The 23,065-nt window shown below is 47.2% G+C and overlaps 11 protein-coding genes across 11 annotated transcripts; 3 read left to right on the plus strand and 8 right to left on the minus strand.

Moving 5' to 3' along the window:
• Positions 1–696: 696 nt before the first annotated feature.
• Positions 697–2,232, plus strand: Pmar_PMAR022512 (conserved hypothetical protein; the record flags this gene model as incomplete). Its single annotated transcript, XM_002782139.1, has 7 exons — positions 697–845; positions 889–1,007; positions 1,054–1,145; positions 1,194–1,317; positions 1,361–1,407; positions 1,453–1,591; positions 1,651–2,232. The coding sequence occupies exons 1-7, from the start codon at positions 713–715 to the stop codon at positions 2,230–2,232; spliced, it is 1,236 nt and encodes a 411-aa protein (XP_002782185.1). The 5' UTR covers positions 697–712.
• Positions 2,233–2,378: 146 nt separating this feature from the next.
• Pmar_PMAR022513 (Cell division cycle protein, putative) lies at positions 2,379–3,468 on the plus strand (the record flags this gene model as incomplete). Its single annotated transcript, XM_002782140.1, has 2 exons — positions 2,379–3,315; positions 3,381–3,468. Exons 1-2 carry the CDS (start codon positions 2,384–2,386, stop codon positions 3,466–3,468), a joined length of 1,020 nt encoding a protein of 339 aa, XP_002782186.1. The 5' UTR covers positions 2,379–2,383.
• A 1,351-nt stretch (positions 3,469–4,819) lies between these two features.
• Pmar_PMAR022514 (ribonuclease p/mrp subunit, putative) lies at positions 4,820–7,562 on the plus strand (the record flags this gene model as incomplete). The annotated part of the gene is made up of 6 exons (XM_002782141.1): positions 4,820–4,928; positions 4,974–5,151; positions 5,203–5,311; positions 5,361–5,455; positions 5,500–5,703; positions 5,753–7,562. The coding sequence occupies 6 exons, from the start codon at positions 4,820–4,822 to the stop codon at positions 7,560–7,562; spliced, it is 2,505 nt and encodes an 834-aa protein (XP_002782187.1).
• Positions 7,563–8,181: 619 nt separating this feature from the next.
• Positions 8,182–10,122, minus strand: Pmar_PMAR022515 (hypothetical protein). Its single transcript, XM_002782142.1, has 14 exons — positions 10,112–10,122; positions 9,831–9,929; positions 9,717–9,785; positions 9,587–9,670; positions 9,440–9,538; positions 9,334–9,397; positions 9,196–9,286; positions 9,058–9,153; positions 8,873–9,012; positions 8,729–8,826; positions 8,635–8,682; positions 8,477–8,587; positions 8,340–8,434; positions 8,182–8,296 (listed from the first exon to the last, which is right to left on the minus strand). The coding sequence occupies exons 2-14, from the start codon at positions 9,864–9,866 to the stop codon at positions 8,260–8,262; spliced, it is 1,068 nt and encodes a 355-aa protein (XP_002782188.1). The 5' UTR covers positions 9,867–9,929; positions 10,112–10,122; the 3' UTR covers positions 8,182–8,259.
• A 1,018-nt stretch (positions 10,123–11,140) lies between these two features.
• On the minus strand, positions 11,141–11,441 carry Pmar_PMAR022516 (hypothetical protein; the record flags this gene model as incomplete). Its single annotated transcript, XM_002782143.1, has 2 exons — positions 11,141–11,246; positions 11,293–11,441. 2 exons carry the CDS (start codon positions 11,439–11,441, stop codon positions 11,141–11,143), a joined length of 255 nt encoding a protein of 84 aa, XP_002782189.1.
• A 115-nt stretch (positions 11,442–11,556) lies between these two features.
• On the minus strand, positions 11,557–12,051 carry Pmar_PMAR022517 (Cyanoglobin, putative; the record flags this gene model as incomplete). The annotated part of the gene is made up of 4 exons (XM_002782144.1): positions 11,557–11,630; positions 11,681–11,769; positions 11,818–11,952; positions 11,993–12,051. 4 exons carry the CDS (start codon positions 12,049–12,051, stop codon positions 11,557–11,559), a joined length of 357 nt encoding a protein of 118 aa, XP_002782190.1.
• A 559-nt stretch (positions 12,052–12,610) lies between these two features.
• On the minus strand, positions 12,611–13,381 carry Pmar_PMAR022518 (conserved hypothetical protein; the record flags this gene model as incomplete). Its single annotated transcript, XM_002782145.1, has 4 exons — positions 12,611–12,720; positions 12,763–12,847; positions 12,899–13,033; positions 13,250–13,381. 4 exons carry the CDS (start codon positions 13,379–13,381, stop codon positions 12,611–12,613), a joined length of 462 nt encoding a protein of 153 aa, XP_002782191.1.
• Positions 13,382–15,959: 2,578 nt separating this feature from the next.
• On the minus strand, positions 15,960–16,202 carry Pmar_PMAR022519 (hypothetical protein; the record flags this gene model as incomplete). The annotated part of the gene is made up of 1 exon (XM_002782146.1): positions 15,960–16,202. One exon carries the CDS (start codon positions 16,200–16,202, stop codon positions 15,960–15,962), a length of 243 nt encoding a protein of 80 aa, XP_002782192.1.
• A 1,043-nt stretch (positions 16,203–17,245) lies between these two features.
• On the minus strand, positions 17,246–18,579 carry Pmar_PMAR022520 (hypothetical protein; the record flags this gene model as incomplete). Its single annotated transcript, XM_002782147.1, has 2 exons — positions 17,246–17,313; positions 17,385–18,579. 2 exons carry the CDS (start codon positions 18,577–18,579, stop codon positions 17,246–17,248), a joined length of 1,263 nt encoding a protein of 420 aa, XP_002782193.1.
• Positions 18,580–19,621: 1,042 nt separating this feature from the next.
• On the minus strand, positions 19,622–20,955 carry Pmar_PMAR022521 (hypothetical protein; the record flags this gene model as incomplete). The annotated part of the gene is made up of 2 exons (XM_002782148.1): positions 19,622–19,689; positions 19,761–20,955. 2 exons carry the CDS (start codon positions 20,953–20,955, stop codon positions 19,622–19,624), a joined length of 1,263 nt encoding a protein of 420 aa, XP_002782194.1.
• A 42-nt stretch (positions 20,956–20,997) lies between these two features.
• On the minus strand, positions 20,998–22,533 carry Pmar_PMAR022522 (tropomyosin, putative; the record flags this gene model as incomplete). Its single annotated transcript, XM_002782149.1, has 8 exons — positions 20,998–21,010; positions 21,189–21,246; positions 21,336–21,408; positions 21,499–21,627; positions 21,716–21,848; positions 21,987–22,123; positions 22,185–22,262; positions 22,312–22,533. The coding sequence occupies 8 exons, from the start codon at positions 22,531–22,533 to the stop codon at positions 20,998–21,000; spliced, it is 843 nt and encodes a 280-aa protein (XP_002782195.1).
• Between the last annotated feature and the right edge of the window lie 532 nt (positions 22,534–23,065).

Below are 23,065 nucleotides of genomic sequence, written 5' to 3' on the forward strand. Positions count from 1 at the left end.
GCGGAGGCCCAAAGAGCAGATCTAACAGATGGTCAATTCCATCTTGAATGGAAATGCATCACTTACCCTTACTATAATCAGAGCAACTGTAAATCTGGGGAGATCGGGTGCGGGCAAGCTGGAGCATCGTCCAGTGGCACATCTATCCGTCTGTGTTGGTAGTAGTAGTACTTGTATTGTCAACGGAGTCGTCGGGGAACACCTGCATCATCCAATATACGCATAAAGTTTGCCGATGAATTCCCCTTCTACTCTGTGATGGCCGCTACCAGAGTTCTAAAACAGTTGGGTTGATAACAGTGCATACCAACGACCGACTGTCGAATTGCGACCTTTGGTGTCTCTCAGCTTTCCATAGCTTATAAGCATTGTTGGTGGAAGATGATGATCTCGTCGTCATGGAGCATCCCATGAGTTGGTGTGTTTGCCGTCTAATCGAAGCTCTCGTGTAGAGGGTGGTAGTTCTTACCAAATTTGAAGTTGTCCAGTATGGCGTACATTTTATCTTTTTTGAGTACAACCTGGAGTCGTCCCTCAGCAGTTCTGATGAAAAAAAGGTAATAAGTAGTAGAACACAGCGATAATCCAATAATACGCATGCCGTATGGTAGAGGTACTCAAACTGTTTAATTTCATAGTGTGGTCTGCCTTGCTTGTTGTGTTGATTATATGACCATCACTACATGTTGGGTATGCAGCTACTATCTGATTGATGTCAAGTACGTTTGCTGGGTTCACTGCTCGGTTCGGCATCCCTAGTTTCGTGGCCGGCCTGATAGTCGGTGGGGCTGGCATGAGTCTCCAACAGGGACGCTACTTGGCCGACAACAAGAAGAAGGAGGAAGGTACGCCCTCTGGTGACTACTGGTAATGATGGTGCTGTTTCAGGAGGGGTGGTTGATGATGAGAAGCATTACCCCTCGTCGAAGTTGCCTTCACAAGAGCACATATTAAAACGACAATCGTATGTGTCTAGTGTGAACTATGCTACTAAAATACCCAATTGGGTGAGTGAAGTCCACCATCGCTATTGTTGGATGGTGGCTATTGTAGGTAGCAGAAGCAATAACGTACAAGAGTGTGACCAGTAAGAATGCTGATCGGTCAAGGGCTTCCTTCAAGGCTGATAATGAGGTTCCCGAGATGTACTCCTTCACACGTGGTAGATGCCTGATAGTTTGTATGTGTGTCAGGTTTAGAGCATCTAATGCTGACTATTGGGACTCGGGTTGGTCACGAGGGCATCTATCTATGGCTGGGGCCCATAAAGATGACCAGAATGCTCAGAATGACACCTTCCTCTTGAGTGGCAATATCGTAAGAGGAGGTGTTATCAAAGGCTTACTCTGACATCATTCAGGTACCTCAAGACCTTAGTATGAACGGCTCGGATTGGCTTCGACTTGAGTGAGTTATCGGACCTGCTTTGTATCTTACGAGCAGCAACCTTAGATATTTGACATTGGACTTGGCAAGGGAGCATGGACCGGACTCTAATGATGTCGTTTATGTGGTCTCTGGTCCGTTGTGGATGGCAGACTCGCCTGATGAGAAGCTCACCAAGGAGATTGGTGCCAAACCCCATACTAAGGTACAATCATACATCACTTCCGTTTGGAGTGGTATCATGATGGTTATCGACCGTGTTAGGTCCTCAATGATGGTAGTAATGGTAAGCCCAAGCGTTATGTTGTAAAGTATGAGGTCATTGGTGACAATGAACTGGCCGTCCCCACTCACATGTTCAAGGTTGTCTATGACACCAAGACTAACTCTTCAGCGGCATTCATCATGCCGAACACGCCCATTAGATATGAGAAAAACCTAAAGCAATATCAAGTGCCAATCGAGAGGGTAGAGAAAGCTACTGGACTTGACTTGTCTGCTATGAAGAAGGGCACCGATCTGTGCGGTCCTGAAAGCCGTTGTGTTATGAAGGGTGGTAGACGGATAAATTCGTGGAGGATCTACGGCAGCATTCGGGCAAGTGCCAAAGAGAAGGAGACTTTCGTGAGGAGGGTCAAGCGAGCGATAAATCATAATTACCTGACTGATGATAACTTCCTTTTGACGAAGATGATTAGGGAGGAGATGGTTGCCCACCAAGGTGTCACCGACCCGGTGGAGTTACTCGGACCAGGAGAATATGCTGATAAACTACAGGAGGCTTTCGATAGACTAGACGCTCGAGATGCCGAGAGGAAGAAGAAGACTATGAAGGAGTCTGCTTGATTTCCTACAACTTATTGAGGTGTGGTTCTGTTCCTCTCATTAGCAAGAGTTCTTTCGTTATAGTACGAGTCTTATTTTTTGGGCGAGCGAGAAATCAAAATGCGCCGTCCGTCCTATTCTTCATCCCCATGCATGTAGTTGCCTTATCGTAATGGAAGTGCCCTCATCAGACACAACTCAAGCTGACTCTATCGGGTCGGTTATTGATGATGAGGAAGCTCCTGATGTCGTCTTGGCATGTACGGAGGTCTGGGCACCTCTACTGGAAGGGCTGGCAATAGAGTGTTCAGTTATCGATATCGATCAGGACTTCGTAGACTACCTCAATGAGGATGGTCTTGATGGTGGAGGCTTGGTCATGGGTAGGAGGGACTCTGATAGTGATAGCGATTGGGAATATGATGGGCCTGATTCGTATCCTACCGGCTCAACCTTGGCAGAAAGATTCCCTGTCTTGAACACGCGTGTTGAGGAGGCTATCGGAGGATTCGGGGGTTTCGCCTTTCCTAAGTTGTCCTGGTCGGCCCCGACTGATGCTGAATGGGTTCGAGGCCCTGATGGGATGAAGTGCCGCAACTTGGATGAAATTACTGTTCTGTTGAAGGCGAGTGACTTCGCACAATTCGACCTCCAACGACTGGCGATTCCCGAAAGTCAACGACAACTCGTGCCTTTGCCCAAGTTGATTTTGAAGCCCTTTATTGAGCCCTTCCACGAGACGCTGGAGTTTAGGTGTTTCGTGAGGGGTGGGACATTACGAGCGTTGTGTCCGAGGCATCTTACTGGTCATTTGCCATTCTTATACGATATGATGTATGGTCAAGAGCAGGGGCTTGAAGAGTTGCGTCGGTTTATTGATGATCAAGTAATGAGACGCTTATCGAGTGGAGACTATGATAAGGTCGTCATTGATGTGTATAAGCATAGGAAGAGGTATGTTGTGGTCGATTTGGCCCCGTGGGATGAGGAGCTTACTGACCCGCTGTTGTACACTTGGGAGGAGCTTGAGGAGTTTGATGGGGATGTAGAGTGGCGTGAGGTCCCTAAAGGGGCGATGCCGACTAACCCAAGTGCAGTGCGGAAGTAATAATACTAGGTGGCTCGGCTGGGGTGTTGCAGTGTTGTTGTTGTTGTAGTGTTGTTGTTAGACGAGCTTCTCGCATGCCAGTGGAAGTCGCTCAGCAGCTGCTATTACATGGTGGAGATGTGGAGAAGTTGGTCGATTCATTACGTTAAGTGTACGTTTTCTGTAACGGTTAGTGTATTGGTTTGTCATCGTTGAGACACGGGTTCGATTCCTGGTTGTTTTTCTTTTATAACGTCGACTAGTTTGGATGGCATCGTCGTGCCTGCGAATAGAAGGCATAATCTCACGACCAAACTCAACCCTGTATTGGATGAGATGCTCACACGAGTAGTCAATGGGGTTCCAGTACACCTACGATGTGTAGAAGGTGTGGTATGATAATGTGCATACAGATGATAGCTTTTAATGGGATAAGAAGGGGCTTGCCGAGCACAACCTTGCTCCTTGTAGGATATGCAGCTAAGGACAGTACGAGTACAGTGTGGTTACTCCCACCACTACCTGTTGGTAGTAGTGAAGGCATCTGTTGGGATGGGGCATATCCAAGGTAAGGTAGTCGGGAGGTGTGGAGGAGCTTGAGAGGTAGACTGGTAGGGTTTTGACAGTATCAAACTATGCTTATTCTATCACCTCTCTTCTCTTGACTGGAGCATTTAGTCCGCACGCTATCATTAACATCCAGTCCTCATCTGTCTACCTCGCCATCGAGGTGTTGTTGGTAGTTCTTCATCTCGATCATCATCATCATCATCATTGGTGTCTTGGATGTTAAGCCAGGCTACGCCTGTCACTATGGTGTCCACGCCAAACATGAGCCCAGGCAAGTGCTACTGCTTCCCAGGTCGAGCTATGGTCTACTGGGTAATGCGTCATTCGTTCACCAGTGTTGAGGAGATGATCGTCGTAGACGCGATAGACGGGGTGGTGGTAGTAGTAGATGGGCCCTGGTGAAACAGATAGAGGAGTCCCGCTTCGGAGTAGTGTTGGGTGGTAGTGCTGCCGCGTCCAGTTGACAGGTTTGTGGTTCTTCTTGACGGAATTCTATCCTCCATCAAGTCGATGTTACCCTCGGTGGCGGGCATGCTCGTGTCCTTCATGATCGGACAGGATGGCTGTTTCCTACAGAGGTTGGCGCTCGAGTAATCAGAGATGGAGCCGACTTGTTCTTGCTGTTGTTCAATGCACTGTATTGCAGAGGTTCCCATACCAAGCCTTGTCAGCCGTAAGAGGTGTGTGATCGGGGTTGGACTTGGGATTGGGTACAGCCTACGAGGCTAACACCCATACAGTCCAACGATGCCAGTGTCAATAAGATGCGAATAGCTTTTGAGGTTCTACTACTCCATGATGATGTAATTATCTATGTTAGTGTTGCGTGGAAGTATAAGTGGGCATGGGGGGGACGTAACGAAGTCATCCAAAGGATACGCCTGGTGGTCGTGACCATTCCTCTCACTGTACTATCGCACTAGCAACGACTGATACCCTTGAGTTTTTGGTATGAATCATGGATCGACTCGGTTGAGTCGCTTCGCCGTAGGGGCGGCGGCCGCTATGGCAACTTTGGGTGGTATTTACATCACATCCGACATTAAACGACGAGAGGCATGTAAGAAGAGCCGTTGGCAACACCCACATATCGATAGCCTTTCAGGTGCAGCTTGGGCCCATTCGTTCGCCCGAGGGGTGACAGTGGTTCGACTTATGGCCCAGCAGCAACAGGAAGCTTCTAGTCTTGCCTCTGTGAAGGGAGAGACCATGCATGAAGGCCTTGTAGCGAGCGTCACGCGCCTCATAATTCAGTCCACTGCGGGGGTGGAAGTCCTCACACCGTAAGCGTCACTGTTGGGTGTGAACGCCTCTACGTGATGATGATGATTCAGGTCAGCACAACTGCAGTTAGCCAGCGATAAGTCCTTCTTGGACTTCCTATGGGCATGCAATGCTCGAGACGTTCTCATGCGGCTCTTCACTGCCCTCCCACCGCGATCGGTAATAGGTCGCCGTGACGATACCCGACTTAACGTGCAGTCCTCTATAGGCGATCAACATCCTCGCCACTTCCCCATCACTGGCCACTCTGGCCTCCTTCTGTGAGGACTATATCGGCGGTGATTCGAAGTCTTCTAACTTCCAGTGAGTAGCCCCTCCTGGCCTCTTCTGATGAGGCCGTCCCTCAGACACCTTTGCAATACCATTGATTGCTTTCTACCCGTGGACTTCCCCTCCTTACGGTCGTTACCTCATAACGAGGCAGCTATCGAGAGGGACAGACGTGATGCTGTAGAGGTCATCAACAACAACAAAGCCGCCATCTCCGCTACGTCCAACCTATGTAGCCGATTCGTGTTGGCGAGGACAGCTCTTGAGATGGCCGGTCGGAAGTATGCACCGTTCGAGGGTAGACGATGTCGATTGTGTCGTCTCCGTCAGGTTCGAGCTGTCCCCCCAACCCTCGTCCGAGGCCATCTCGACAGAGAAGCGACTCTGGTTACGAGAAGCAGAAGCTTGGCTCAGCACTCCCGAGAAGTTGGACGTCCCATTTAACTTTAGTGATGATATCATTGCCGACTACCTCGTTATCGATAGACCCTCAACGATACGCATTCTGACCCTTCTGGCGACTCGCTACGGGCTGAACATGTCGGATGAGCAAACAGCGTTGTTTAATGACGACGAACTTTTCGGCATCTTCGATGAGGCCAAGGACATCATGGACGTGCCCAATTCGGTTTTGTTTTCTTCCCTCCGATCGCCTGCCCATCGAGATATTGTCTACCGCTGGCTATCAGCTGTCCCTCTCGATGACGAACGCATCGACACTCTCCTCGCTGCTGTGATCAGTCTGGGGGAGGACTTCCTTGGTGTCACCGACTATGAGCTATTTGCTAAGACTCAACTGCAAGCTGACTCTCCATTACGTATGGCAGACGACATAACCCTTGTGGTGACCGAGGCCAGCGAGAAGGTGCCGTTGTCTGTGCTCTCTCGAGAGGAACTGCTCGGTCGAATTTCCATCTTGGCCGAGTTGGCCTCCTCAAGGGTAGAGTATCGAGAACGAGTCGGCGAGGCCTTGGGTGCCACTTGCCTTCCTCTATGCATGAGGCTCCTTCCAAAAGGCAACGACTTGGTCACCAAATGCGCCGCAAACGTAGTCGAGCTTCTGCCTGCTACCAGCAAGTACGTCCCCGAGCAACCACCAGCTGAGTTGGATGACGCTATGGAAGGTGTCGAGGCATACTACGAGCTCAGGAGACTTCGAGAGAACATATCTGGCAAGAGAGTCTTGGGAGCCCCTCAATACGTTGAGGGTGTCCTACCTCTCATTTGTGATGCCAGTTCGACGGACTATGACATTGTCTTCGTACACGGCTTGCAAGGCGGTTTGTATACGTGGCGAGAGGAGCCGTCTTGGATGAGGGACTTCCGGCGTAAACAAGTTGAAACTGAAGACACTACGACTGAGTCGGGACCACAGTTCCATTGGCCGTGGTCGTCCTCAGTGAAGGCCGAGGAAGCCGAAAGTCATCAATGGGATGATTGGGAGAAGCCTGTCCTCTGGCCAGTACGTGACCTTTCTCCCCTGTTCCCTCGGGCCAGCATCTTCGCCTTCGCTTACGACGCGCCAGTGTTTTCATTCATGCTCAAAGGCCCATACGTTCAGAAGACGTATCCAACCACCCTTCAGGACATCTCTGATCTGCTGGTGGCGGGCCTTGCTCGTGCCGGTATTGGTCGTAACGGCCGACCAGTCGTGTTTGTCGCGCACTCCCTTGGTGGCCTCATTGTAAAGTCAGCCATCCTCAAAGACCACGACCTCCAGAGCTCCACAAAGGCGATATGTTTTTATGCAACTCCTCATGGTGGCTCCCCTCTCGCATTGAGGAGTGAGCGGATCATACTGTCTATGCTATTCCCCGAGTTTGTACGAGAGCTCTCCCCCAACAGTGAATGGCTTAGCCAACTGAACGATAACTTCGCCAAGCAAGACTGGGATCAAGTCGATATCCTTTCTATTGCGGAATCCGCCGTCACTTCTGTCGGCGGTGGTGTGAAGGTCCGCATGGTCCCACGTGAGAGCGCCTCTCTTATACGCATGGGGGAGTTCGTGGACGCGCCACCGGGAGTCGACCACATTGGAGTTTGCAAGGTTAACGCGTCTGACTTGGTCGATGATGTTCGCTTTACGAAATTGGTTGAACTGTTACGTCGTTTCGAACATCGAACGTTCTCCTCAGTTTGAATCATTTTGCTATTGTTCAGTATAGCATTTTGTGACATTTGCGTTGCACTGACGTATATGTGTAGTTTCACATCCACATTGATGATAGTAGTGTTATAACTCAATACTCCATTACACCCAAGGAACATACACTTAGTGATAGCTTATAGATCGCCACGGTGGCATTACTCCCCTCAGGGCCTTCATCTCATCTCTGGCGGAGACGGAGTCTGATGCACCAAGTCTTAGGCTGGGTTGGTCGTACTTTACGACCAAGCCAACCTAGGGCTCGATACAAACTGAGATTACACAATTCTCACTTTTGGGTTTACGACATCTCTTGCTGCTAGTAACAGTAGCGACTGACGATCACCCCATATGGCAACGTGTAATGTGTAACTGCTATTCCTATGACAGAAAAGCGGGTTCGCCGAACTGAAGTAAGCCTTTCTTGTGCCGAGTCCTTAGTGGGGGATTACTCGAGGTAATTCACGAGTGTCTTACGAATCGTAAGTTACTTCAGAAAGTGTCCACAGCAGTAGGAGTCATAAACGTTGAAACACGTGTATCAACAACTCGATTCTCTGGCACTCGTGATAGCTTTCTATTCAATGTACCGATGATAATGGATAATAATAATGGACATGGTTATGCAACTTCGAGGTGGCTGCAATGATAGTAAACGTTCCCTCGAGAATTCACTTGCGAGGTGGTGCCATCACCGTGATGGCGTGCGAGGCGATAGGGAGGATTTCCTGACAGCATCTGGTCGCAAGGGAAGGCCAGAGCGCTCCTCACCGTTTGCCAGCGATCGAGTCAATTTGTTGTTGGTCGGCGGTCCAGTCTAACTCATCAAAAAGGAAGTCCAAATCGCCTTCATTTTCGACTAGAGTCTGTCATCATCAATGAGCAGCATCATCCACACGGTCGTTCACCTCGTCAGGGAGGCCCTCGGCATCCTCGGGCGAGCCACTGATCGTGCTCTGTCTCTTCTGTTGGCGGCTCGCCTGCAGCTTATCACGATGCCTAGCATACTCTCGACGGACCTGAAACGTCTCCAAAACGATCGGATATTCAACCGCTGATGATCGACCTGCTGAAGAACAGTTTCCTTCCATCGTTTGAACTCCTCCTCGTATTCCTGAGACGGGATCATAAAAGCCACTAATGAGGGAGTGGCCAACCACCTGCACTATGCGTTCGGCTTTGTCCTCTGCTCTAGCCCGGGCATCACACTGGGCCGTCAACTCCCGTGCATGGAGGGTATCCCGCAGCTCGAGAGCAGCTAACATGGACACTACTCCATCGTAATAGCAACAACATCGAGTTACCTCTCGCCTTGTTGAGCATGGCCAAGGCCCTCGACAGAGCCGACTCATATTCCTCCAGATCGAAGTTGTAGGTCGCAGGAGTACCATCTGAATCTGGAGGGCTGTCCGGACCAAACCCGACAAGGGCGTTAATTTCGTATCTGCGCGAACTGGGCAGCGGCAGAGGGGATAGTAGCGATGCCCACAATAGGACAGGCCTCAGCTCAGCTGCTGTATGGCCGAATGCGGTGGGGTCGTCTAACAGCTCTAGAACTTCGTTGCACATGTTACAGAAGGCGTATCTTTCAAGAGCGCTACCTTCGCGGTACAGAGCTGCTGCTTACCTCGCAGGGGCCGGCGGATGTTTCTTAAGCCGACTTGAAGTGGTCAAGTCAGCACCGACGAGTTCCGTCCAGAGCCTCTTGAGGCCCTTGCCTGACCAGTTGTAAGAGGCGGCCTCAAGTGAGGGACTTTCCTGTTACCAGAGAAGTAGGAAGAGCCTCGACTATCCGTGTGGTCTGAAGAGGTACTACTGAGCTGTTGGACCTACCACACCAATCTGAACTAATCGACCATTGGTGTAGGTACCTCCATACGACAGGAAAGCTCATCGTTCCTAGCCTTCATTGTGGCCAGTTCGACCGCCTGGTCCACAACTTTACTCTGCAGAATCACCACTTCAGCGGCCTGATGATCCCACAGGTCGCCTTGCTCAGTGGTTTAGGAATCGAGTACAGTGTTGGATATTTGAGCTTCAGCCTGCTCTCGATACTCATAGAGCTCTCGAGAGACAGCATTCAGTTGAGCTTGGAGTTGCTCCTGAGAACTATTCTTAGTGCAGATTCATTCCGTTTGGGATATTCACAGTTTTAGTCCGATCGATCACCGCTGTCTCCTCTGCTTTCTTAGCGTGTTGTCGCCAGTCTGCCGACACCTGATCGTCGCCAGTCAGTAGTAGTAGTGTATAATAAATACTCACTTGCTTCAGCTTAGCTACCTCCTCTCCTCGATGCATGAGCTGTGCATGAAGACTATCCCGTTCCCTCCCGAGCTGTTGTACTCGACCCCTACACTCCTCCTGAAGAGCCGATGAGGCAACAGCCAGTGCGGGGAAAGTCAACCACATATGTTCGTGGCAATATGAAATACTCTGAGGGAATTTAGAAAAATTATTGTTGGTTTCTGTACACTTCTACTCGAATTCGTATGTTAACTGCTGAGCTCAGCTGAGGAAAGTGAGCACAAACTCCTCCAACACACCTCAAGGTCCGCGAGCCTCCTCTCGATCACACTATCATCCGATGCTTCTTCTGGAGTATTACGCCGATCATCGTAGTCGATTCCCACGCGTGTCGCTGGTCCGAATTTGAACTTCTCTGCTGAGGCTGGCTGCCACCTTGGACGTTGGGTTTCTAGTAGCCTCTCTAACTCGCATATTATGCATTGGGTGTAGGAGCAAGTGCCACAACGATGAGCTATGATGGAATCATCGTTGAAGAACGTCGCTACCTGAGACCAGTTCATAGGGCCTCTGAGAAGTAGTGTTGTTTTACGACCCATCCGAGGCTGCATACAGTGGAGTTTTATCCGTGATGAAAAACACTCATGAAAAACATATTTCACATTTCACTTGGCGAAAAAAATACGTCGTATAATTTACATGGAGTATTATAACACTTCACGTTAAAGAGATCAATTGTCAAGTATTCTCCACAGAGTAGTATGAAATCGTCACTATGCACGACAAATAAACTGTTTTCGGCAGATACACTCCGACAGCAGAGACTGCTCCATCACACTGTATGCAATAACAACATTTAAGGTAGGGTTCTACACCTCATGTAGGAGCTTCCAATACGCGTTTACCTCAGATAGTAGTATTCCGCATTCACTACAACTGATGCTGTCGAGCTGATCAGTTGCTTCTGCAGGACTTAGTTGGTGTAGGGTCTATAGCAATAATTCTCCAGACTATTAATATGGCGATTACTTCATCATTATCATCACCGCTACACGAAGGACAATATACGACTCCGATCGGCCGGCCTCTGGTTAGTGAAAGTTTCGGCCTGCTACAACAGAACTCGAGAGACCTATCTCTAGAGGGGTACTCACAGTTCACACCCCATCGTGTGCTGTTGAGGCCCCCCTTCTGACGAGCCTGATGAAGCTTCTAAGACAAAACAGGTGTAAGCCTCTGTTGTTGAGGTCTGCACTTCTCACTTGATCTTATATGAGGGCTCGTCGAGGAAGCAGGTGATCCACCACCCTTCCACTGCTGGAACGGAGCTAAGAAAATATCACCATAACATAGTAAACCACGAATCGATTCGGCCCACGAGGTGCATCAGCCCTCTGATCCAGCATCTTGTCGTAGAAGGTACTATCAGCATACCTACAAAACTAGAGTGATCGCCATCCGGGAAGCGTCGAGGGCTCACCTATTCCTCGGACTGTTGGTCCACACCTGGCCCTCGCTCTCGGCTTTATGACGAACTCTCGACAACTTACTTTGCAAATCTTCAGCAACTTTCATCGACGCTTTCCGAGGAAGACTTTTCTCCTTGGAATCGTCATCAGTTGGTCTCATTAACTGTTTAAACGGTTGAGTTAAAACGTTCCGAGACCGATACTCATATAAACGTTTACTAACACAAGCATTCATCTTCACAAACACACTACTATCATTAAAATCACAGATGAGCTCAATGTCCGACCACATTATCATGCTGCCCAGAAGCAATAGCAATCACTTGATCTATCGAATCTTGACCAACACCTGAGCAGCGAGTGAGGTATAACAACTAAGGTTAAATTCGTCACACTTACCCAACTCCTTCAAGGTGTTGGTGAGGTTCTCAACAACAGCATCGAACTGTAATTCGGTGATGTTGTAGCCCTCATGAGCTGCTCTCATACTACACAAGATAGAGCTCATTCACACACAGGGAGCAGTGGCCACGCACCTACGGCCAGTGTAGTTATTGGGACCACCAAATGCGTATGTTAGGAAGTTTCTCTGGTGATCTTTAAGCTTGCTCATATCAGTCTTAGCAAAAACGTTCTTGATGCGCTCATCCGAGAGGTTCTTCTTATAAAACCTGAAGTAATAATCATCCAACACACTTGAGGGTAACTTACAATTCAACTGCGGCATCAACAGCAGGGGCGCCACCAATCGTCTCGTAGAGGGAAGACATCGTACGAATGACTAATACTAGACGATCAAAGAAAATACGATTGTTCCTTCACAGAGTGGTGCAAAGAAGTACCCTGATAATTTCTCGGTGAATATCACGCAAACACAGATTTCATTTTGAAGCACTCGGTGATCTCTTTAATAGGTGTTGTGAATGATGAGGTGCTCACATGAATATCCTAGCATTCTCCTCCATATCAGGTTTATATGTATCGTCATAACTCGTCAAGTTTGTGAGTGATTCAATTATCATGATTATCAAGCGTTCGCTGAGTACTTCAAAATGGCTGATTTTTCTAATATTCACATGTGCTGAGGGGTCACCCTATATTCTATACAATACAACTTCATCACAAGGCAGATCCTATCAATCATACCCGTCAAAATAGTGCTCGCTTTCCTCGACTCGGAAGTTTACTTATAAATTCGGTCGCGGAAACCAATGAGAATCTCCCCAAATTCCCATTTTGTCCATGTGCACATTTTCCCACAGAGTAACATCATCACATAACAATACACTACTTCACAAGGAGACACTCATCTGTTCAATCTAATAGTAGTTATACTTTTTCAAGTTTCCACTGAAGATCATATACTCCAACAGAAGCCTCATTATCAGCATCATATTCACACCAGTCATCACTAAGATCGATATCATTGAATAAAGTACCTGTACACGAAATTGATGACCGTCGATAAGCCACGTACAAACCTCCAACGCTTCTGCCTTGGTACCCCCTCTCAGGGTGCCACTTGGTGATCTCACAACCACGACATTCGAATGCTATTATAGGTACCTAGCCAGAGAGAGAGGGTATGGCAAGCGTGAAGTGCTCGAGGTGTGGTACCCATTTGCCACTATTCTCAGCAGTATATTTAGCTTCGATGCGCATCCTCTTAACAGCTGTTTGGGTGACAGTGGCCTCTTTCTTTACCTCTTTGAAGTGTAACACCAAATTCGTCATTCCTCGAGAACCACTCATCTGAAACAATAAGGCTGCCTCGAAGGTCAACTCCTTATAACGTATTCTGCTCAGAATCAATATTGCAATATAATATATCTTTCCTCAGCTGAACTCGGAAGTTTCCTCACTGAATTCGGGTAGGAGTGTACAGAAGCCAACAAGGAAATTTCCAAATTTTCTTTCATATTGTCACCACCACATGTAGTTGACCATATGCATATTCTCCCACATTACCTGTTCCTCACGCATGCAGTTCAAAATTACTCGTTCCCTTACTTCATCAGTGTTAGTGCCAGCAACATCTATGCACCAATCATGACTAGGAGATGCTGAGATCTGCGATAAGCCATCTAGCTTGGCATTCATATACAGTACTTGAACAACCATTGCTATAACAATAGAGCTGTCACCACAGACACCTCAGCATGCTGTACTCAACCACGTATTCAGAGATTCATCAACCTCGCCCTCCCGACAGTTTTGGTATAGCACTCAGCAATACATGACTAAGAAAAAGTATCTCTCATTTCAAACGAGTTGAGTTAACTATGTCGACTGAGTCGACATAGTCGACTCGACTCCCAAAGAAGAGTATACCGCTGATCACCAAGGTTGGCATCAAGGATGAACTACTCATGGTGAAGGGCTCTTCTATATGATGATCAGCTTGAGTGTACACCTTTTCAGCGCCTTTTTGGAGAATAGTAACTTCCACTTTGAGGAGGCTAGTGGTCCAATTGAAGAATTCATAAATTTGAAATTATTTTCACTATAGTTTTGAAATTGACAACTTCTTAGAAAATTGTATTCAAATTGGAGTTCCTTAATTCTTCTGCGATCCAAATTGGAATTATCAAACGAGAATCTTTAATTCTATCGCACTTCCTGTAAAAGTTAATATTCTCCAAATAGGCGTTGAACTTTTCAGCTTGAAAAGGTGTAGACTCGAGTCATGCGGCCCTGGCGCGAAAAGGGGCGCGTTTAAACACCGGGGAGAATTGCGTCACAAAAACCGTTTCGGTGAGGATGCTATGTGCATCACATGCAAGTTTCTCCTTCATAGGTATTTTCAGGCAGTTGCTCGACTTGCACACACTGCGGAGTAGTGCATCGTCCGCTTCATGTTGGCACAAGTGTTCCCCTTTTTGTACGCCGTACGAGTGGGATTTTAGATACGGTCTGTTATTAGGTCGTGTATAAATCCATAACTGTTATTTCTTGCTTTCTTAGTCGACCACGCGAAAGTTCCGTATGTAAGCTCAACAAAAACCAAATCCTGGAAGTCCTCTTGGAATTCAGGATAGGTATTTTGAACAGATTGGCATGTAATCCGTAGTCAATGTTGTTACTGATGAGAACACATCGTGTGTTAATTTACCATTTTCACCTCGATTACAGCATATTGAAAAAGATGAATGTCAGAGGTTGACTAGTATCATCCCGAGGGGATGAACTACTGTCATCATCACCACCACAGTCAAATTACCGTTCAATTCTGTCGAGGATCTCAGGAGATAAGATAGCTTAACTAATCCGGGACTTCACGTTGAACGGCTCCAACAGTTTCATGTCGAACTAAGTATCAAAATAACGAAATAATCACCTATTGATTCCCATGGGTGTATATAGCTTGGGGTCCTTATTAATCTCACATTATTATCGCAAATCCTCTTCCACTTACGATAATCGTTCGATGTTTTGGTCGGTGCAAAAACGTTACAGTAATACCCGTAAAAAGTCTACTACTGGTCGGGGCATAATCACGTACTGGAAGTAGCAGATTATCGTGTTGCAGCTCTATAGTCGTGACTATTCAAGCGCAGATTATCAGGTGACGACTATTGATTTTACTGTTCTTCTCGAGGCCACTACGGACTACACAAGCACTCAACGTCATGAGCGTGATATGAGTAATCTGTCGAGCAGTGAACGTCTTGTCAAGAACTTCTTCGCCACCGGGTCTCTTAAGCAGGTATAGGAATACGGCCACGTGACGGATTCGTCCCCAACGGTTACGTTGTCACCCCGCGGTCAACTCATGCCAACGCTTTCGCGACGAACATGGAAGGACCTTGCCGAAACCACGTGATTTTGTAAGCAATGCTCATGTCACGCTACCAGCTGGAGGTTTACGGCTAGTAACGGCCTTGTGAGCTCACTAGCGTAACCAGGGTGCGATATCAAGTGCTTCTGACACCGAACTGGATTTCTCTGAAGACCCCAGTTCGGTGTCAGAAACACTAAGAAGGTCTTGGAGGTCTTGAAGGTCCATGGAGTTGTATAACTACTTAGTCCCACTGAACGATGTCCCCATGCATGATTAGAAGGAACCAGAATCTATGGTCGATGATGTAATGGTAAAATAGTCCGCATCAGCGATAACAAGTGTCTCTCTGTTCATGCTGCACTGGACTGGATCTTAGAATGTTTGGCCTAGTGTTGCCTCCTCAGGGGAGAAGTGACAACGACGAACTTGGATGAGGTCTTGGCCATCACCAATGTGTAACATCATTAAAACGTGCAAGCCTTGCTCATGTTGCTATAATACATGTAAGGGCTGTTACGTTACGACCGCATCCATTCTGTAAGGGCATGCCTTTCTGGTATTATCACCTTTATTGGAATAATGAAATGCCCCTTTCTCCGATTTGCCGAATGCCCCCCTGGCAGGCCGCCTTAATGCCTTCTGCTCCAGCGTCCCATACTGAGAACACTACAAGCAGCGTCCTCGGAAGTATAAATCCAAACATGATGCTTCACGAGTTTGAGCTCCAAAGCGAGTCGTTCTCCAGCCTAATCGTCCCACGTTCGAGTCGGAATGGTGTCAACCGATCTACGGCCTCGTCCGAACATCCTTTCTCCCCCTTATGCTCAATGATTTGCACATGAGAGCGGCATGACAAGGCTTGTCAGATGAAGCTCCTACTCGTGCATCTTCCCCTCTTCACTTGAGCATACCAATCGATATGAGGGACCCGATTTCACGGACGGGTTGGACTCTAAGCTCATGAATCACCACTTTGAAATTTGTCTTAATACCACCACTTGGTAGGAAATCACACGATATGAGATTATCGTAACAGTCCTCTTCAACAAAGACATTATGGTCTTCCTCACACCATTCACTAGGGACTCCAGAGGCCATTATAGCCGCGACGGTACTCACAAGGATAGCGAATCCAAACATGAAGGAATAATAACAAGCAACTATGAACCAAGATGAATAAGCTTACAATCACAATCTAAAATTAACCACACCACAATACTCTGATTACCAACAGGTCACAACTTATATACAGCTAGTACGAGCTAAAGGAAGACAGGAAAGATTCTGGTGATGTTGGAAGACACGCTGACACACAATTCCTCCCTAACAAAACTATATCAGTACAGTAAGGAGAGAAAATAATGGAAAGTCACCTCAAACATCTGTGGTTGCCGCCTTTCTGCCAAGCGTCTTGCGGAGGCCTTTAGTGGACTGAGGGGACACTTGAATGGAATATTCTCATAAGAGAATGTCAGGAATGAAGTGATAAGATACTGTCGACTGCATCACAAGTCGATCACTTCCTTCACTGGCTTCCGTTGGACAGCATTCCTACCAAGAGAGCCCGGAATAGCTTGCGAATCCTTTAATGGATTATATACACCAATGATGGGATCGATATGAGGGACCCGATTTCACGGACGGGTCGGACTTTCAAGCCAAGCTCGTGAATCACTACTTTGAAATTTGTCGCTTCAAAGCAAGGCACTTCTATAACGAAGATTTGCGATCATATCTGATTGTCTTGCTGACCCGAAGCGACTCGTTTGATCTCAATATATCTATTCAGTTTCGTGACTCCATCACTAGAACGACCCCCAGCTGGGACATCCTCTTCAATAATCTTTAGGAAGGGGTGTACCAGCTTTGAGACGATGTAATTCCAAATGATAGAAGTTTCCCGTAAGAGCGTCAAAAACCTTCACTTGATCAACACAACAAGAAAGAAGATAAACGGCACACGAATGGCAATTCATCAGAAGGGCAGGTAAAACAGAAAGAACACACTTGGCAGAGAAATGACTAGAATACTTCACCTGAGTATTAGTATATTAAATCACCATTAAGCTTGAATATCACAAGAGCATGGGATATTAGTACCCGAGCATACTGATGGATTAGACCAGTATTTACAGTAGCTACCACTGTACTGGGAACAACAGAAGTTGTCACCATTCGCGCAGCTAAACGGAGTTGTTGAAGGTGCAGCTGAGGTACTCGTCATCGATCCACTTGTGGTAGTGGTTATAACCTCATCACATGAGCATTCGATATTGGAGCCAGAGCAGACCCGTGGAACTTCCCAGTATTTACAGTAGCTACCGGGTATGTATGAACCGCACTGCTCATCACCGATGACACAGTCGATCGGCTCACAAGCTGTAGTAGTAGCAGGACTGGTTGTAGTAGCAGCAGGAGTGGTTGTAGTAGTAGCAGCAGCAGTGGTTGTAGTGGGACAAGTAAAGGAAGCCGGGAAGGGCCATACGACGAACCTATCGGGATTCGCATTATAATCCCAAATTGTGGTACCCCAATTGAAACCAAATCGGAGGCATCCATCGTCAGCATTAACAAACTGGTCAATACCATGACCGGTGCCGCAGCCTCCTGCAAGTAATGTGGCTTCTCCATCGGGAGTGTTGACGCAATGAACATAAACAGCGGCATCACCGTATCGATAGATGATACTGTCAGGGTAAACATCATACAACCAGTGAACGACATCGAAACCGAAACGTCCATTAATGGTGAAGTTGAACTTGAACACTCTCGTAGGACTTGAAGGCTCCCACTTCACAATACGATACTCCTCACCGGTGACAAGTTGAGAGATGTAGAGATAACCTTGCATAGATCTCACACTTTGGGGATGATACAAATGCATATCATCATCAATTGCCTTACCATCAGCATTACCAGCGACGAGTTTTTTCGACGAAGTTTCAACACCATCCGATATCGGATCCCATTCATAGACCTGATTGTTCTTGCTATCAACAGCGTACAAGTAAGGATGATCATCATCCTGATTCCAACTAACTGATGTCCAAGTATGTTCACCACTCACAGGCTCCAAAACCTTGTACTCACCTAAACCAATATCACTGGTCTCGGGAGTTCCATAGAGTCTGATCTCGTTGTCAACAATAGCCCAAATATACATCGGGGCATAGCTATCGTGTTTGTAATCAGTAGAAGCAGCAGCGATTGAGTCGGCCTTAGCATTGATCATCACCTCCCCCGTAGGAACACCATTGAGGGTAGTAGTAGTCCGGAATACCGAGTAATCACCAGTGCTCAGGTTTTTAGCAGATATGAGGAAATCCCAATAACCTTTCATCGTCATATCATAGTCAACCATCTTAATACCACCACTTGGTAGGAAATCACACGAGATGAGATTATCGTAACAGTCCTCTTCAACAAAGACATTATGGTCTTCCTCACACCATCCACTAGGGACTCCAGAGGCCATTATAGCGGCGACGGTACTCACAAGAATAGCGAATCCAAACATAAAGGAATAATAACAAGCAACTACGAACCAAGATGAATAAGCTTAGAATCACAATCTAAAATTAACCACACCACAATACTCTGATTACCAACAGGTCACAACTTATATACAGCTAGTACGAGCTAAAGGAAGACAAGGAAGATTCTGGTGATGTTGAAAGAGACAGTGTCCCACAATTCCTCCCTAACAAAACTATATCAATACAGGGAGGAGAGAAAATAATGGAAAGTCACCTAAAACATGTGTGGTTGCCGCCTTTCTGCCAAACGTCTTGCGGAGGCCTTTGGCGGACTGAGGGGCACTTGAATGGAATATTCTCATACGAGAATGTCAGGAATGAAGTAATAAGATACTGTCGACTGCATCACAAGTCGATCACTTCCTTCACCGGCTTCCGTTGGACAGCATTCCCACCAAGAGAGCCCGGAATAGCTTGCGAATCCTTTAATGGATTATATACACCAATGATGGGATCGATATGAGGGACCCGACTTCACGCACGGGTTGGACTCTCAAGCCAAGCTCGTGAATCACTACTTTGAAATTTGTCGCTTTAAAGCAAAGCACTTCTACGACGAAGATTTGCGATCATATCTGATTGTCTTGCTGACCCGAAGCGACTCGTTTGATCTCAATATATCTATTCAGTTTCGTGACTCCATCACTAGAACGACCCCCAGCTGGGACATCCTCTTCAATAATCTTTAGGAAGGGGTGTACCAGCTTTGAGACGAAGTAATTCCAAATGATAGAAGTTTCCCGTAAGAGCGTCAAAAACCTTCACTTGATCAACACAACAAGAAAGAAGATAAACGGCACACGAATGGCAAATCATCAGAAGGGCAGGTAAAACAGAAAGAGCACACTTGGCAGAGAAATGACTAGAATACTTCACCTGAGTATTAGTATATTAAATCACCATTAAGCTTGAATATCACAAGAGCATGGGATATTAGTACCCGAGCATACTGATGGCTTAGACCAGTATTTACAGTAGCTACCACTGTACTGGGAACAACAGAAGTTGTCACCATTCGCGCAGCTAAACGGAGTTGTCGAAGGTGCAGCGGAGGTACTCGTCATCGATCCACTTGTGGTAGTGGTTATAACCTCATCACATGAGCATTCGATATTGGAGCCAGAGCAGATCCGTGGAACTTCCCAGTATTTACAGTAGCTACCGGGTATGTATGAGCCACACTGCTCATCACCGATGATACAGTCGACCGGCTCACAAGCTGTAGTAGTAGCAGGAGTAGTGGTTGTAGTAGTAGCAGGAGTGGTTGTAGTAGCAGCAGCAGTGGTTGTAGTGGGACAAGTAAAGGAAGCCGGGAAAGGCCATACGACGAACCTATCGGGATTCGCATTATAATCCCAAATTGTGGTACCCCAATTGAAACTAAATCGGAGGCATCCATCGTCAGCATTAACAAACTGGTCAATACCGTGACCGGCGCCGCAGCCTCCTGCAAGTAATGTGGCTTCTCCATCGGGGGTGTTGACACAATGAACATAAACAGCGGCATCACCGTATCGATAGATGATACTGTCAGGGTAAACATCATACAACCAGTGAACGACATCGAAACCAAAACGTCCATTAATGGTGAAGTTGAACTTGAACACTCTCGTAGGACTTGAAGGCTCCCACTTCACAATACGATACTCCTCACCAGTGACAAGTTGAGAGATGTAGAGATAACCTTGCATAGATCTCACACTTTGGGGATGATACAAATGCATATCATCATCAATCGCCTTACCATCAGCATTACCAGCGACGAGTTTTTTCGACGAAGTTTCAACACCATCCGATATCGGATCCCATTCATAGACCTGATTGTTCTTGCTATCAACAGCGTACAAATAGGGATGATCATCATTCTGATTCCAACTAACTGATGTCCAAGTATGTTCACCACTCGCAGGCTCCAAAACCTTGTACTCACCTAAACCAATATCACTGGTCTCGGGAGTTCCATAGAGTCTGATCTCGTTGTCAACAATAGCCCAAATATACATCGGGGCATAGCTATCGTGTTTGTAATCAGTAGATGCAGCAGCGATTGAGTCGGCCTTAGCATTGATCATCACCTCCCCCGTAGGAACACCATTGAGGGTAGTAGTAGTCCGGAATACCGAGTAATCACCAGTGCTCAGGTTTTGAGCAGATATGAGGAAATCCCAATAACCTTTCATCGTCATATCATAGTCAACCATCTTAATACCACCACTTGGTAGAAAATCACACGAGATGAGATTATCGTAACAGTCCTCTTCAACAAAGACATTATGGTCTTCCTCACACCATCCACTAGGGACTCCAGAGGCCATTATAGCGGCGACGGTACTCACAAGAATAGCGAATCCAAACATGAAGGAATAACAACAAGCAACTACGAACCAAGATGAATAAGCTTACAATCGCAATCTAAAAATAACCACACCACAATACTCTGATTGCCAACAGGTCACAACTTATATACAGCTAGTACGAGCTAAAGGGAGACAGGAAAGATTCTGGTGATGTTGGAAGACACGCTGACACACAATTCCTCCCTAACAAAACTATATCAATATCGTGAGCAGAGAAAATGATGGAAAGTCACCTCAAACATCTGTGGTTGCCGCCTTTCTGCCAAGCGTCTTGCGGAGGCCTTTGGCGGACTGAGGGGACACTTGAATGGAATATTCTCATAAGAGAATGTCAGGAATGAAGTAATAAGATACTGTCGACTGCATCACGAGTCTATCACTTTCTTTACCGGCTTCCGTTGGACAGCATTTCCACCAAGAGAGCCCGGAATAGCTTGCGAATCCTTTAATGGGCTATATACACCGATAATGGGATTGGCACTGAATACCTGTCAGGCCTCCTTTCGCTCATCCGAGAAATATATTTGCTTTAGAATTGCCCACCTTGTTATAATTTTGCTCGCGATTTATCAGTTCTAGTTTATAGACCTTCATACGTTCCTTCAGATCCTCGTAAGCATGGTTCATCTGTCTCAACTCCTTTTCGAGATGATCTATCTTTATAACATCTTCCTGTGAGCACACATCATAACTGCCTAGACAGGCATTCAATGCAAATCGTGATAAGAACACTGCAGAAGATGCGACTCCAATGCATTACGTCACGACTTGGTCGGTTCTCATACATCCGGATGAGTTCTCCTATTCTATTATCCAGTCCGATGATTTTCTCTGTGTAACCTTCTTCGACTTGCTGTGCGAGTTTATCTCGGTCTTCAATCACTTGCTTATGCCTAAGTACGGGTAAAAAGAGGACGTATTTTGACAGGAGACTCAGTTCCTTAGTCAAGAGGGCAAAGTTCGTCCGGCGAAGCGTTTCGTAGATTCCCTCGAGAGTCTTCACAAAAACGAACAGAGCTCAGATTCAATACTCATTCGTCAAGGCTCGGATCTCCCCTCTCTGTCTCTCTGAGGCCAGTTGCATTTTCTGGCGATGTTCTTCGACTTCCCGCTCAAGCTGTTTCCGTAAGATCGCCGTCTCATGAGCCAGCCGCGAGGACAAGTGATCCTATCAAGCTGCAGGATTCAGGGACCCGAGACAAGCTGAGTTTTCCTGTTTTGAGTCTGACCAATGCGAGGTTTTTCTCTGTAATTTCTTGACCTTGTATGTTTATCTTACGGTCCTGTTCGAGCAAAGCGTGCTTGGCCTGGCAAAATGTCGCGCTATAGCTAGGTAATCTCGAACCTAGTCAGCACCTCGTCCAGTTTGCGGTTGAGTTCATCCTCCTTCTTCTTCTTGGATTCCTGTGCTTCCTCGACGCGACTTTCCAGAGTCCTTCGAGCCTTCTGCATCTCATCCCGCAGAGTTTTCGCCTCTGTCTGATGCTCGGCCTTCAAGCATCGTACAGCTGCCTCATGCCGCGCTTGTTTCTGTTCCTGATGATGTGCTGTGATGATGGCAACGACATGATCTCGCATGAATTAACAAGGAGACGATAGTCCCATACCACTCCTTTACCAATTCCCGGCTGAATCGAGCCCTGTCAGCGGCACGAGCTTCTTCCCACTTTTTTGTCACTCCGTCTCGGGTCTCCTCTAGTTTTTGCCTGAAATGGGAAGAACACGTATCATCCCGTATGATTCTTGTCTTGCGCGAGATGGCATATCTGCACCACCACGTGGCATAGGCATCCCTGCAATATGGCATCATTGCCCCAACAGGGTACAGCCGCCCCACCACGTGGCATAACCATCCCTGCAATATGGCATTATTGCACTCAATCGCTTGCCAAAATCGACCCACGACATGGCATAGTCGCCCCATGCTGTGGCATGGTCGCGCTATGGGGCGACATACGCGCCCCCACGACGTGGCATGGTCCTCTACGAGATGATATACCCGCTCCAGTGGAGCGGCTCCACTACGTGACGAAGTCGCCCCACAACATGGCATACCCACCCCACGACATGGCATAGTCGCCCCATGACATGGCATACCCACCCCACGACA

The sequence above is a fragment of the Perkinsus marinus genome (genome assembly GCF_000006405.1).
Source record: "Perkinsus marinus ATCC 50983 genomic scaffold scf_1104296939976, whole genome shotgun sequence".
In the NCBI taxonomy this organism is placed as follows: Eukaryota; Perkinsozoa; order Perkinsida; family Perkinsidae; genus Perkinsus; species Perkinsus marinus.

Excerpts from the sequence above, each read along its gene's own strand:
- Pmar_PMAR022515 (XM_002782142.1), bottom strand. The coding sequence starts at position 9,866 with ATGCATCGAGGAGAGGAGGTAGCTAAGCTGAAGCAA. Across the intron at positions 9,786-9,830 it reads AGGTAGCTAAGCTGAAGCAA|GTGTCGGCAGACTGGCGACA; the intron begins GTGAGTATTTAT and ends GGCGACGATCAG. Across the intron at positions 8,683-8,728 it reads AAGCCGAACGCATAGTGCAG|GAATACGAGGAGGAGTTCAA; the intron begins GTGGTTGGCCAC and ends ATCCCGTCTCAG.